At 41.5% G+C, this 14423-nt stretch overlaps 1 protein-coding gene across 1 annotated transcript in view; it reads right to left on the reverse strand.

Moving 5' to 3' along the window:
• FAM13C (family with sequence similarity 13 member C) overlaps positions 1–10529 on the reverse strand; it is a 205485-nt gene extending 194956 nt beyond the window's left edge. The window contains exons 1-4 of the mRNA XM_084633927.1: positions 10438–10529; positions 3454–3628; positions 2773–2982; positions 1191–1374 (exon numbers count right to left, since the gene is read on the reverse strand). Coding sequence (XP_084490053.1) covers positions 1191–1374; positions 2773–2982; positions 3454–3628; positions 10438–10467 — 599 coding nt within the window. The 5' untranslated portion in view covers positions 10468–10529. The remainder of the gene's footprint in view (positions 1–1190; positions 1375–2772; positions 2983–3453; positions 3629–10437) is intronic.
• Positions 10530–14423: the final 3894 nt, after the last annotated feature.

Below are 14423 nucleotides of genomic sequence, written 5' to 3' on the forward strand. Positions count from 1 at the left end.
AAGAGGAAGATGGATATTTTTGCAAAAGCATTACACACAGTTTTGCAAAACTACTGTGTACCAGGTGAAAGGAAGCCGGGGAAAGGGAGTGCAGAAGGCCAGAGGGGAGAAGTTTTTAGTAGCTGACTGATATATGCACCCACACAGTAGTGAAAACAAATCTTCATGTTGACTCAAATCAGTAAATGTTAATCTTTAAAAAAAAAAAAAAAAGTCAAGATCTCCTTGTTATACCAAATGGAGTTAGTGTCAGTCTTCCAGAAACTTGATTGGCTGACAGTTTATAGAACAGTTGTGGAGTGTACTAATAGTCAAGCCTTAGTATTACTCAGAGAAATATACAGGGAATAGTGCATGGTTTAAGTTCCCTACCGTCCCCAAGGCAACTAGGATCTGATCTACCACACCAGGCAGTACCATTGAGAATCACTCTGCACAGAAGAGCCTCAGCTGGCTTCCTCAGAAGCTTTTGCCTCCTCCCAGAGAAAGCTGGGCCTGGGACTTTGCAGAATTCCTACTGCTGTAGCTAGTAAACCACTAAGGTAAGTTCCCTAGCAACCTTACACTCTTAGGTACCCCATGGTGACTAACACCATTTGCTAGGGAACCAACTAAGGGTTCCTTAACTACAATACTAAAGGTTTCTGGGATGTCCACACCCGCTGCTTTTAAATTAGAGGCATGAGTCGGTGTTTCTTCACCTCTGCTGCCCTCAGAGGGAAAGAGGGGTCTGGTGGCTTCCTAACACCTCTGAAGACATTTGGGATCAGAAGAGGGGGAAGTGAACCCTTAATGGGTGGCTACCCTGAAGCTGGTGCCACCTGCAGAAAAAGGGGAACTTCCAGCACCCATGAGGGCACTGAAGAGGTGGGATAGGCCACTTACCCACCCCCAGCCTGAGAACAAGGAGGCAAATGAAGAGTGCCCATGCTGGGCAGGGTAAAGCCACGTCAGCTGAGCCTTTGGACCTGTGCTGATGTTCCAGGCAGATGCACTCAGATTTTGGGGTGGGCATGAGGCTTCTATATCAACATTCTGTATAGCTCTGCTTCTCTTTCATTCATTCCACAGTGTACAGCAGGTTCTTTCATCAATATCTCTGATTACTGCCGTTCTTGTTTTTAAGAGAGGGATCCAAGAATACAAGCAAAAACAGCTGTAAAATAAATCTAAATAAGTAAAATACTTACTGGAAAAGGGTGGGCCCAAATACAATGGCAAGGTTTTCCAGGGTCATGTGATTCATTTCACTGTGTGATGCCACCTTCAACAGAAAGGTAGAGAGGAACTGGAAAAGGCTGTAATGGGCCTTAGGCAGGCTGCTTAATAACCTTTTCAGATATTGTGTACACTCAGCCATGTGGTTCTTATTATCTGTGAAGAATTAAGTTTTAATTCAGTTACTAACAGATGGGTATTCTAAGCATCCAGCATGGCCACATATATACAAGCTTACCAGGTATATACCAGTTTTACTACACAATTTACTCTATTGTAAAGGTTTCCCTCAACAAAAAAAAAAAAAAAAAAAAAAAAAAAGATACTAAGGGAAAAAAGAGCATATATGCCTAAAGCCAGTAATTTTCAGACTAATCCTCTAATTATTTCACATTAGCTTTAAACTATGAACATTTCCCTAGTTACTGGAATTTCCTATGGAGCACTCTAGGTCTTTGGACTCTATCCTGTATCTGTGGCAGTCCTCCTCTCCTGGCAAGAAAATATAGCGTTTCCTGTTATTTCTAGTGGAGAGTATAAGACATTACCAACTGGCTATACATGATAACCAAAGACCTTATGGAAAAAGCCGTGGGAGGATTGTCAGCTGTGACTCTCGCTGGAGATCTGCCACATGCTGTGTGACTCATGCTCAGAAAAGGCTGGGAAATTATACCCTTTCAGCACCATATCAGTCTTCATTTCCCTACTAATTGGTAACATTTACAGTTTCAGGGTATTTTCCACCATAAATATAGTACTGCAGTTACAGAAGAGGTTTAAAATTCCAAGTCCAATGACATTCATCTTTTCACTTTCCCTGCACCAAAAATGAACATTTTAATGGTAAATATGAGTTCACAAACACGACTCACTTTAATAGGAGGGATGGGATGAGAATGATTGAAACCCCTAAATACTTTAGCTGTGTTAGCTCAATACTGTGCAATAGCTAAGGCAATAACTATGGTCTTGGATAATTGTAAATTGAACGCCATTTGCAACATACTCTAGAACCTCAGAGTTACAAACTGACTGGTCAGCCACACACACCTCATTTTGAGCCACAAGTACGCAATCAGGCAGCAATGGGAGGGAAGCAAATACGGCATATACTATTTTAAACAAAGGGAAAAAGTTTAAAGAATATTTGACAAGCTAAGGAAACCGTTTCTGTGCTTGTTTTATTTAAATTAAGAGGGTTAAAAGCAACATTTTTCTTCTGCCTAATAAAGTTTCAAATAGGTATTAAGTCAACGTTCAGTTGCAAACTTTTGAAAAACCACCATACTGTTTTGTTCAGAGTTACAACCAACCTCCATTCCCCAGGTGTTCAAAACGGAGGTTCTATTGTAAGTCAATTGGACACACTGACTAGGAGAATCCACGAAATGACCACCCTTTAAGGTGTGAAGTTATGCAAACACTCGCACATTTGTTGATTACAGTGTTTAAATTCTGCTGTGTGTACACTAGTCAGCCATTTCTGGACAAAAAAAGTAATCCCAGGTGCAATACCATGGAAGTTTCAAATTAATTTAGCCTTTGTTTTACCTTCAAAGGTTTTAAGAAGGTTAGCCTGTAAGTTGTCTGGGAAAACAGCCACTGGAAGCTCCTTGAGGAAAAGTTTAAGGATGCTTGCAACAGAATCAATGTCACCATCATTAATGAGGTCCACCTTCTCACCTTGATCATACTTCTGCTTCAGTGCTTTGATTTTATTCACTGAGCCACTGATTCGAAATAGACCTACGTGATCCAAGCCTATTAAAATGAAATAACCATTTTTTATAAAATACATAAGGAGGAAAATTAAAACACAGTTTATAGATAGTGTCTCCAGAGACCTGAAAACTGCATTTTGGAAGCAAATAAGTTAATTGTTCAATCTCACACACCCCAAAAGAGAGTTGTTTAATTCAGTATTTCCAGGGTTTTTTTGTTTGGTTTTGTTTTTAATTACTGCCCCTTCATTACCACCCTTTAACTCCACAAGGAGTTTTCAACTCTGGTTTGGTTGATATCCAGGGAGTTTGACTCAGCAGGTCACTTTTCCTCATTCTAAACCAACCCAATCAAAATCCACTTAGACTTGTTTATAAAAAGAGTGGAAATTTACATGTTCTCCCATTAGCTGCAATTTTCCTTTGTGGTCCTGCTTACCCAAAGCAAATTAATTATAGCTCTTTATTTTGACTAAAAGTTTCTAGAAAGCAGAACAAGTAATCAACTTACCAAACATTTCTAGGTATTCCACCATTTGTGTCACAACAAAAGGAACTTGGCATTGTGTTGCCTCTTGTGCAAGAATCTCAAGGGGAACACCAAAGTTGTTTCTTCTGTTGGTGAGCTGGAAATCTGGTGCCACTTTATTTGTGCCTTGCTTAATTTTAACTGAAGACAGCGATTGCTGCAAAATAAAAACAAAGAACCCCTTTGTGATAATACAAGCTGCTTATCACTGTGCACCTCCTCAGGGCTGGACATGGCAATGTGGTAGCTCTGCTTCAGTTTCCACACAACTTTTTCAGCCTACGCCTTCCATATAGAAATGAGTTGGCCCTCCAGTCAAGCCACTCTAAACAGGGCCGGCCCACATTTTGGCACGTGAGGCGGGGAGCTCAAATGACGCCTCCTTCCCCCTCGCTTGGGCCAAAACTTTGAAAGGTCTCAGTTCTGCCTTCTTCCTGTTCTACTCCTCTCATGGTACTGCTCTCCTACCTACCCCAACAAATTTAAAATGTTTTGAACAAGGCATTTTAAGTAACATTTAACTTTCAAACACCTGAACAGCAAATGTAACTTTTCTTGTCTGCACAGCAAACACTGGCATTTTTATCTGCTTGAATAACCAAAGTGGGGCTTTCTGTTCCTTCTCGATTGCAAAGATTTGACTGCTTCCTGAAGGTCCACAGTCTGGGCCAGCTCATGCTCTATTGAGATGTTTGCAAGGCCGACCAGCCTCTCCTGTGTCATTGTGGAGTGTAGAGGTGTTTTCAGCTTGGAGAAGCTGCGTTCTCCACTGGCAACTGTTACAGGAAGTGTTAGAAGCATGCGCAGAGCAACAAAAGCATTTGGAAAGAGGGTGGTCATCTTATTTGTGCACATATATTCTAGAACAGCCTTTGAAGTTGATCCTGCTGAAATGTATCTTGAAAGGGCTTTCAGTTCATCACCTAAATCACTCGCATCAATATCGCACGTCATCATGTGTCAACACTGTCTCTAGTGCCCTGCATTGCTGGTATTGGTCTTCTTCGGGAATAGTGAGGAGTTTTGGAACATCATACAACATCCGAAATATACTGCTGTGTTCCTTGAGCTGAATGAAATGTTCAACTGACTGTATTGCACAGTCTAGCACCTGGGTAAATAATTCAACTTTGAATTGTTGTTTGGGGTCTCTTATGGGATTATCCTGTGCCTCATAATCAAAATGTCATCTTCTTCGGTAACTCCTGTATTCTTGAATGGGTGGGAAAATAGTTTCAGTGTGAAGTTCCTCTGCCAACTTCTGTGAACTCTTCAGAACATTTTGAAATCCCTCATCTGACTGGTAAGACTGTAGGTATGACTTTGCTTTGTCCAATTGTTCCATTGCTCCAGATATATCAAGGTCAACACTTTGGAGTCTCTTGCTTACAACATTTCAAACAGTATATCATGCCACAACACTAAGCCACACAGAAATTTGAAGTTATGTATGTTTCTGGTGATTCCATGTCCCTCTGCCACTGTTCTCCCACAAACAGTTCCTGTCATAGCATTATCTTGCATAATGGCAACTATGGCATCATCTATCTTCCCAATTTGGTGTTTGATAGGATTTATCGTCTCCACTCCACTTTCCCACTTGTGGCACTCAGTGGTTTCAGTGTCAGAGAAGATGTTCCCAGATGTTGCTTCAAAATTTGCCATCAATGAGTTGATGCGGAGAAAAATACATAGATGCTTTGAATTATATTAAATTCAGCAGCCTCACTAGAAGCTGATGCTGCATCACTGACCACCAAGTTCAATGAATTAGAACTGCATGGGACAAAAAAGCTTGAGGGTTGAACTCTCGGATCCGTGTCTGCACTCCTCTGTTTTCTCCTCTCATGTTGGCACCACTATTGTAGCCCTGACCTCTCATGTCAGCTATTGCAATTCCCGTATCTTCCAGCTTTTTACGAAGCACATTTGTCCTACCAGCTCCTGTAGTATCATCAATGTCAATAAATTCTAGAAAATGCTCTGACAGTCACCATTGCAGGGACATTTTCACTAGGTTCTGTTGTTGTTACAAAATGCACCGTTCAAGTAATTTGTTCTGTATGGCTGCTCTCAGGTGTGCGGTCCAGAACAACAGAGTAATATCTTGCTGACTTCAGATCTGCCACAATCTTGTGTATACATTTCTTGGGTGGTGACTCTTCTTCAATGCTCCTGGAGTACAGCATCAAACTCGGCCATCAGCTCCACAATTTTAAGGAAGTTTCCATTGTTTGGCACATACAGTTTGATCTGAAGTGCCACGCAGTGCTAGGTTTGGGGTAGCAAGCATTCTCACAACAGCAATGAGCCTTTTCAGAACGTTTTAACAGTAAAGAGACTCTAACGCAATCTTCTCTTGATGCTGATCATCTATGGTGGCCTTTAACCTTAGTCTCATCTCAAGCTCTTTCCACCTATGGAATGCTCTCTGGCAGTTTGCTGCCTTCTCATGGCATGCCAGATTTCTAGCCAGATTTTTCCAGTCCTTTGTTCCTGTAGAACCCAATGTGGCTGGAACATTAGACTGGAAGAGTTTGCAACAAACAGTATGCAGCATTCTGTGGTTTCGAGTACAAAAGCCATGGCCTCTCCCCTTTGTCACCATTAGGGATTTCATGCCAATAATGCGTTGGATGGTAACTTCTATTTTCATTGTCTTTGGGGAACATGAAGTTTTTTCACTTGCTGTGGCCCATGCAGTACAAGGAAGTCCCTCAGGCTACTGCTTAAGTGGGTCCACAGTCCTGGATCATCTAGACTTAAGGAACTAAACTCAGCAGCAGCAGTTTTTTTATGCCTCCAATACACTCTTCTCTGATCTACACTTTTCTTCAGGCATGTGCACGGTTACATCCATTTGAGATGGAGATATGGATGCTGCAGTAGCTGCCAGGTCACCTGCACTCTGACTAACTGGAAGATCAGGCATGTCCTCATCACTCACATCCTCACTAGGACGGAAGGCTCACCGTGAACATGTATGTCTATGTATCTCCTGAGAGCTCCTTCCTGCTTAGATAGAAAAGCTTCCTTTGCTTGCTTTCTTTTTCTGAATGCTGCCCCAGAGGGGCGTTTTCTTCTTTCACTCATGACTGCTGTTCTGTGCCAGCTAGAGTGGCTTTCAACACTCAATTGAGGGGGACAAATAAGCAGGCTGGTAGCAGGGCCTGAGTGAGGGAAGATATCAGCATCTGAAGGGCCTAACTGGCTCCTACTACTTCAGTTGACTGTTCTCCTCAAGTGGGTTCAGGGAAGCTGCAGGAAACAGGAAGCTCCCTGAGAAGCTGGTGTTAATCAGTCCAGGCTCCTGGGGGTGCTAGAGAGATACATAAGAGGCAGCTCCTCCTCTCTCTCCCTGCAGCTTTCTGTTATTCCCTCTCACCTTTTCGCCTGTCTGCCTGTTTTGTCTCTTGTGCCCTCCTTCCTCCTGCACAGCACTCCACCATCTCTGCGCATCTCGAGCGGAGAGAATACATGTGCACCAGCAGCAGACAATTTTCTACACTCTGGGTCCTAGTGGCGCCCCGCGCACCCCACAGTCTGGCACCTGAGGCGGCCGCCTCAGTTTGCCTCACGGTAAGACCAGTCCTGACTCTAAAGCATTCAACCCTCTCTGGGGTAGCAGAGTCACTTAGTCCAAATCCAATAAACATACCAAACAAGAGAATTCTCAGCCCTACCAGGCTCAGACTTCAGCCCCCCCTTCTCACAGGCAGGATCCCAGCCACGAACAGCCTGTTTTCCCATTTAACGCCCAACTCTATGGCTCTTCTCTAATCAGTCATCCAGGAAAAGCCAAGCTCCTCCCAAGGCAAGCTACAAACCATCTGCAGTCTCTGGTCCCAGCCAGGCTCCTTAACTCACACAGCAGCAGCTTGTCTGCTCCCCTTCTCAGAGAGCTATCCCCTGCTGGGAACTCAGCACAGGTGTCGTGAGGTAGGGCTAACTGAGCCCAGGAAATACACTTTAGCCCTTTCCTATCTATCTGTTGGAGGGTTTGATCTACTCTACCATACCATCTTTCTTTGATAAAACTGATATTGGTTACAAACAGTCAAACCTTACCTGTGAACTGAGCAAGTTAGAACCAGGGAAAGCCTATCTTAGGCCCTAATATGGTCCCCGTTGCTATAGTATCTGAGATCCTCAAACTGTGTGTATATTTATCCTCACAGAACCCCTTTAAAAGTAGGGAAGTACTATCAGGTCCATTTTACTTATCGGAAATTGGGCACAAAGAGGCCAAATGACCCACCCAGCAACACGTAGGAAGTTTGTGGTGAACCAGGTATTTAATCCCACCTCTCCCAAGCCCTAACCACTGGACTATGCTTCCTCACCAGTTATCTTACTAAAGACTACTTGTTGAGAATGAGATCAGCTCATGTTAGTAAAACAAGCAGGATTACCCTCAAACCTTTTTTCTTTTTAAAGTTGCTTTGTTGTTCAACAACCAGTGAAAATAGCATTGCAGTTAAACTGTGTCGATTGAGTCTTACAATCCTTTTTGTAGTAAAATGATGTGTGATGCATATTTCATATGGGTACTATTAAAAAGTGCAGTACGAGGTGAGATTTTTCTCTTTACTGTTAACACGTTATACTGTTCAATAGGAAGATGGATGTTTTAATTGCTCATATTATCTTCTTCATACCATGAATATGAACGCCATTGTCTAGAGGACAGTGAATGTATGGTAAAAATGAGTTCTCCTGACTCCAGGTCAGAAATAATTTCTCCTTTATACACACACACACAAATAGCATTTATACAATTAACTAGAAAAGTTTAAAATGACCATTTTATTTTTCTACCAACCCAAATCTATCATTTGCAAACTATTTTATTCATTGAAGAACCCTGTGTATGCTACAAATTTCATGAAAGAACATTGCTGCCAGAACTGCTAAACATTTTTGTACCACTTTTGCTTAATTTGCTATTATTTTTGAATAGCAAATTTATTCTCATGTGAGAACTTTTGAAAGTGGGTAGTTTCCAAGACTGAATGATCTGACCTCTGGCATGGTTTGCATAAAATAGATGAAGTATAACAATTCCAATATCACATTCATCTGACATTGATTTTTAGTGATGTTAGGAAGTGTTGTATATTGAAATCATTGAATTGTAGGACTGGAGGGGACCTTGAGAGGTCATTTAAGTCCAGTCCCCTGCACTCATGGCAGGACTAAGTAATGCATGTCTACAGCTCACATGCCATTTGTGATGGAGTCAGATCTTGGACTAAATTGGTGATCCATTTGTTCTTGCAAAGACCGTTGTACACAAATTTATTGCAAGAAGTGTACAGCCACTAGAGATCAGCCCACTAATATAACTCTTACAGAAGAAGTCCCATTGAATGAGTTTATGTTGCAATAAAAAGGGAGGTGCAATAAAGAAAGCAATTGGAATTTTGACCAAGTGGCTGCAACGTCATTATAACAGTTAAACTTCAGACAAGGTAACTCCCAAAGGCAGCCTATCCTAGTAGTAAGGAAAGGAGCTGACACAAGCAAACATGAGCTGACACAAGCTTCCGTACTGTCAGTGTTCATATCCAAGTAATGCAACATACTAGGCGTGGCCAGCCCAAATAAATCCCAGGCTTTAAAAGGTCTGAATCATTCTAAGACCTAATGAAAATCTGCAGCCTCATTCAAGCTACCGCACATGAGAAAACTCCTGAGTATTGCCACAAAAGCTTAGGTCTCCCTGGGAAATGCTTCTGCATAGAAGGTCATTTAATGCCAAGTTTTCAAGAAAGGGACATTACTGCAACTTCCAACCTTTGAGGTCAGGAAACCCAATAATGGTATCCCTACCGAGGCAAATCGAACCTCAGCTACTGAGAACTTCCATACAAAATTGTAATCCTGGTTATACAGCCGTACGTTTTGTGACCTAAGAAAAACATGCATCTTTAGCAAGTAGATTACACCTGCTCAGCATGATCATATTGCATAGCTTCAAATAAGGGATATCAGCACAAACTGATGACTGCAGCAGTAACGCCACATTAATAGAGTAACAAGGAAGAATAAGATTTAGGAGAAAGTATAGCATGTTTGTAATAGTAGGAGGGCAAAACCACTAGCCGTTTCACCTGGCATGGCCTTTTATCGATGCACCAGCACTTCTGAGAAGTGGGATCAATCAACAGCAGCCTCTTTAACCAGAGGGAACTACCACTGGCCAGTAGTCCTGTGATCCATATTAGGCAAGATCTAGGATGGTGATGAGATGGCAAAAATTAGCTAGTTGAGCAATAAACCATAATTGCTTATCTCAGACTATGATCACCAGTAGGTTAGGTAGGAGACACGTTTCAAAATAAAAATAAAGGCTATAAATCCTAATGCTTCAGATATGGGTCAGAACAATTTATGTAGTATGTATATTTCATTGTTTGAAAAGGAAATCTTTTAAAATTTTCATCGCTTCATCCCAAAAGGCTTTAAAACTAATATCTTTTCAACTATTTTATTACCATGTTTTAAAAAAATATTCCATAAAAATTTATATTAGAAATGCCATTCTCTCACTTCACAAATTCACTTTCTAACAATGCCAGATGTTAAGACTTATTTGACTTGGCTGTGTTCAATTCTGTTGCCATGGCATGTATGCACAAAATGGGTTTACCACAAGTATATTAGCAAGTTTAATCACACTGTCGCATTGAGCTGGTGTCAATCTACTTAAAAAAGCAAATACTAACATGTAAAAAGAACCATAATTTTGTGCTCCATTCACACTACAATGACTTTAAAGTGAATGAGATTAACCATTGTATTGAAAAAAAAAAAAACCTACAAATCTAACAATCTCTCCCTCCCATGCTGCTGCATATTACAGTTGGGCGGGCGGGGGGGTGGAACCAGCATATTTCTCAGCAGCTTTTGTGAATGCAGCTAGGACACAGAACAGAATAAATAAGCCAATGAAAATCCACTTACACAAACCAAAAGAGAGGCACTTGTTCCCATGTTAGACCTGCATTGGTGTGCTCTGCGTTTTCAGATGTCCCACTCAGAAGACATTGCTTCTGTTCATTCATGCAAACTTAACCACAGCCATTCAGAATGTTCACGTGGAGAGTGATGATAGTTAATTTGCTATTTCTAACTTTAGTCTAGAATATCACAGATTTCTACTGAAGGTAGAAACCGAGTGCTGGTAGACATGGATTCCTTATGGTAAACACTTGCTGCTACAGCGTCATATGGCAAAAGCTCACTCAAGTGCACTATCAAAAGATGTTTCCATGGCACCTAACGCCCACACAATGTCATAGCTTCCTGAAAACTCAGACTGATTATTTGATATTCAGTTTCCTTTTTAACATGCAAGATGTTAACAAAACAAACTCATTGACCAATTGTCCTCGCCACCCGCAAACAATGGTGAAGAGCATATTCTGAATTTATGGAGTAAGCAGGGGGCAAAACACATGTAGAGTTTTAGTTAAGTGCTTTCATTCCTCATTTAATTTGTGAAGTTTTTTCTGATTTTTAGGTGGGACAGGTAACAAAAACATGAAGAGCCTTTGCTAGGCAGAGAGAGAAAAGGACAGGGGGGCATAATACAGTAGCCACTATCCAAGCACTCCTCCTGGCCAGAGGCTGCTTTGCAGTACTTTACCTCTATTTTCTTTCTTTTCACAGGGCACTAAAAATACATCTCAATCTCCCCTCATGTCAGGGACCACTGACATTCAAATATTCAGCCATATGGGACACAGCAGGGCTTCTTCCCAGCCTAACAAGCACTCACTGCCATGCCCAGTCATCTTTAAATAGGTTTCTTTATCTAAACCTTTGCACATAATAGCTAAGACAGTTCCTTAGCTTACTTTTTATCATAAGGTTTGATATGAGGGCTCTGCTTCTAGTAGTTTCTCAGTCCCAGCTAACTCCCTTCTCATAGCCAGTTCTCATTCCATCAGATCTGCTGTCAGCCAGCTGTTCTCCTTTTGATCACCAGGACTACCCCCCTGAATACCTAGCCACTTACATTGGGGACCCACCCAGCTCCCCACCTGTGACTCCTCCCCAAAGACAGTCTTCCCCAATAACTCCTCCACTTACTGCCCTCTGACAGGCCTTTATAGCCCCAGGTGTAGCCCTGCTCTTTTTAAGTGGCTCAGCTGGGCCCACTTGCTTTGCACAGAGTAGGGGGCCTGGTTTACTGACAAAAACCAGTTACCCTGTGACAGGCAGACTCAAAGAAAGAGAAACAAAGATATTTTTACCCTGCTGGGGGCTCATGTATATGGAGATCTTATCCTGACATTATCCCACTAAACACAAGGCTCTGTGAGGGATTGTCCCCCCCCACCACTCCAGCAGAAAGTCCTGCCCATATGAGCCTCTCCTGCTACCCCAACACAGCTTTCTACTGGGGTAGGGTAAGGATGAGCCTCCTTACATATATGGGATGCTCCGGGCAGTGACATGCCACCCCACAATTTTGTGTTCCAGGGCTTGAGGTGGCCAAGAAGGAGGGGCTAGGCCCCCCTCACCCCACTTGCCCTAACACACCCAATAAATGGCTTTATTATCAAAATGGAAATTTCTGCAGGAAATGTCTGTCTTTGACTAAGTTTTTCAGATTCTCATAAAAAAATCCAAAAGCCCTCCCCCTTCCACAAAACACACCCTTTGGTTGTTAGGCAACCAAAATCTGAAACTTTCATCCAAAACTGAAAGCCAAAAACAGTTTGCTTTGGGGGGTGTGGGGGGGGGGTTAGTTTGATATCAAAAGAAAGTTTTTGACTCAAACATTTTTTCTTGATTTTCATAAATCTGACATGGGAAATGTTTTTTTCCCCAACCAGCACATAAGAAAGATCTCTAACATTGGTTACACTTACCTCATGTTTGCAAGGTTTTCTTCATGACCAGGAGCCCAGAGAGGTTTTTTTTTTTTTAAATGAAAACCTAGATCCTGTGGAAAGTGGTAGCTCTTGCCATGGGTTAGTGGATTATTCAAGCTCTGATTAACATTCTAGCTCATTTGCAAATACAGATGTCTGCAAGAAAAGCAATAACTCTCACTGTATTAACAAAAATCCATTTGTAAATATAGGAAATAAAAAGTAACCCAAACAAAATCAAACCAAACAGCCTTCAGGGTTTGAACAGTGTTTCGTTATTTGATCAGCTCTGCTTATTATCATGTTGTAAATTACCTGATTGCAAGGTGGAGACAGATCTTTATTGCTCCTGTACCTGGGTATATTGTCTCCCTGTGCTCCCCAATCAGGAAATCAAAGCAGACAGACTTGTTCTTGGGGGAGGTCTGTGAAATGAAAGATGTGTATCTACTCAGTGTTTGTCTAGAGCTAGGTTTCAGAGTAACAGCCGTGTTAGTCTGTATTCGCAAAAAGAAAAGGAGGACTTGTGGCACCTTAGAGACTAACCAATTTATTAGAGCATGAGCTTTCGTGAGCTACAGCTCACTTCCTCAGATGCATATCGTGGAAACTGCAGCAGGCTTTATATATACACAGAGAATATGAAACAATACCTATTCCCACCCCACTGTCCTGCTGGTAATAGCTTATCTAAAGTGATTTCCAGCACAAATCCAGGTTTTCTCACCCTCCACCCCCCCACACAAATTCACTCTCCTGCTGGTGATAGCCCATCCAAAGTGACAACTCTTTACACAATGTGCATGACAATCAAGCTGGGCTATTTCCTGCATAAATCCAGGTTCTCACATCCCCCCCACCCCCATACACACACAAACTCACTCTCCTGCTGGTAATAGCTCATCCAAACTGACCACTCTTCAAGTTAAAATCCAAGTTAAACCAGAACATCTGGGGGGGGGGGTAGGAAAAAACAAGAGGAAACAGGCTACCTTGCATAATGACTTAGCCACTCCAAGTCTCTATTTAAGCCTAAATTAATAGTATCCAATTTGCAAATGAATTCCAATTCAGCAGTTTCTCGCTGGAGTCTGGATTTGAAGTTTTTTTGTTTTAAGATAGCGACCTTCATGTCTGTGATCGCGTGACCAGAGAGATTGAAGTGTTCTCCGACTGGTTTATGAATGTTATAATTCTTGACATCTGATTTGTGTCTAGAGCTAGAATCACTGGAGGAACTTCTCCCAATCTCTTACTACTTCCAAAATACAAAAAGCTTTCTTAAAACCATAGTTAGAAACAGCTTCTCTCATGCTCCAGAGATAGGCTTATAGAGGTAAATGTTGGGAAATATTGATTTCACCATACACACAAACTGATGAAAAAATATTAATCTAATAATCTAATAATCTAAACTTACAGATGGGCAAAGCAAGAAAAATGCTGCTTGAAAATTTATTTAATGTTTGCTTAGGATATTTTGACATGTGATGTTAACAATGTGTTTAACCAATTATAAAGCTTTAGCTTTTTGCTTCTCAGTGTGTCAATAATTATTGTCTGAGCCACCCACGACTTTCTGTAACTGAATGTTTAAATAAATAAAATAGGAAAAATATTATCCATCAAAATTACATTAAAAAATTGAGTTCTGTGAAGTCTATCTATAGATTTGGGAAGTCAGGGGTTCAGCCAAAAAAAAAAACCAAAACCCCACAGCCCAATTAAAAAAAGAACATGAAAACAGTTTAAGAATTATAATTGATGTAATCCTCCTCTGACCTAGTAGATAACGTTAGCCCTAAGCAAATCCTTTTAAAGCAAGTTGAAAAGCACTGGTAGGGGAAGAAGGTCCCTGCCCATCAGGACTGAATGCCTCCCAGGGAAAAGAGGCACTTCAGTCTGCTTGAGAGGTTTGAAGTAAGGGCAGCATTATGGGAAGCTGCCAGAAATCTTTCAAGTTTGGTGCTGCTTCAGCAAGGGCTGCTGAAGGGTTGTAAATTAGTTAGGGGTAGTGAAAGATGATTTGGCACAAAAGGGTTTAAGGTCAAAAGCAGAGTTAACAGA

The sequence above is a fragment of the Lepidochelys olivacea genome, assembly GCF_965140295.1.
Source record: "Lepidochelys olivacea isolate rLepOli2 genome assembly, chromosome: 7".
Taxonomy (NCBI): domain Eukaryota; kingdom Metazoa; phylum Chordata; order Testudines; family Cheloniidae; genus Lepidochelys; species Lepidochelys olivacea.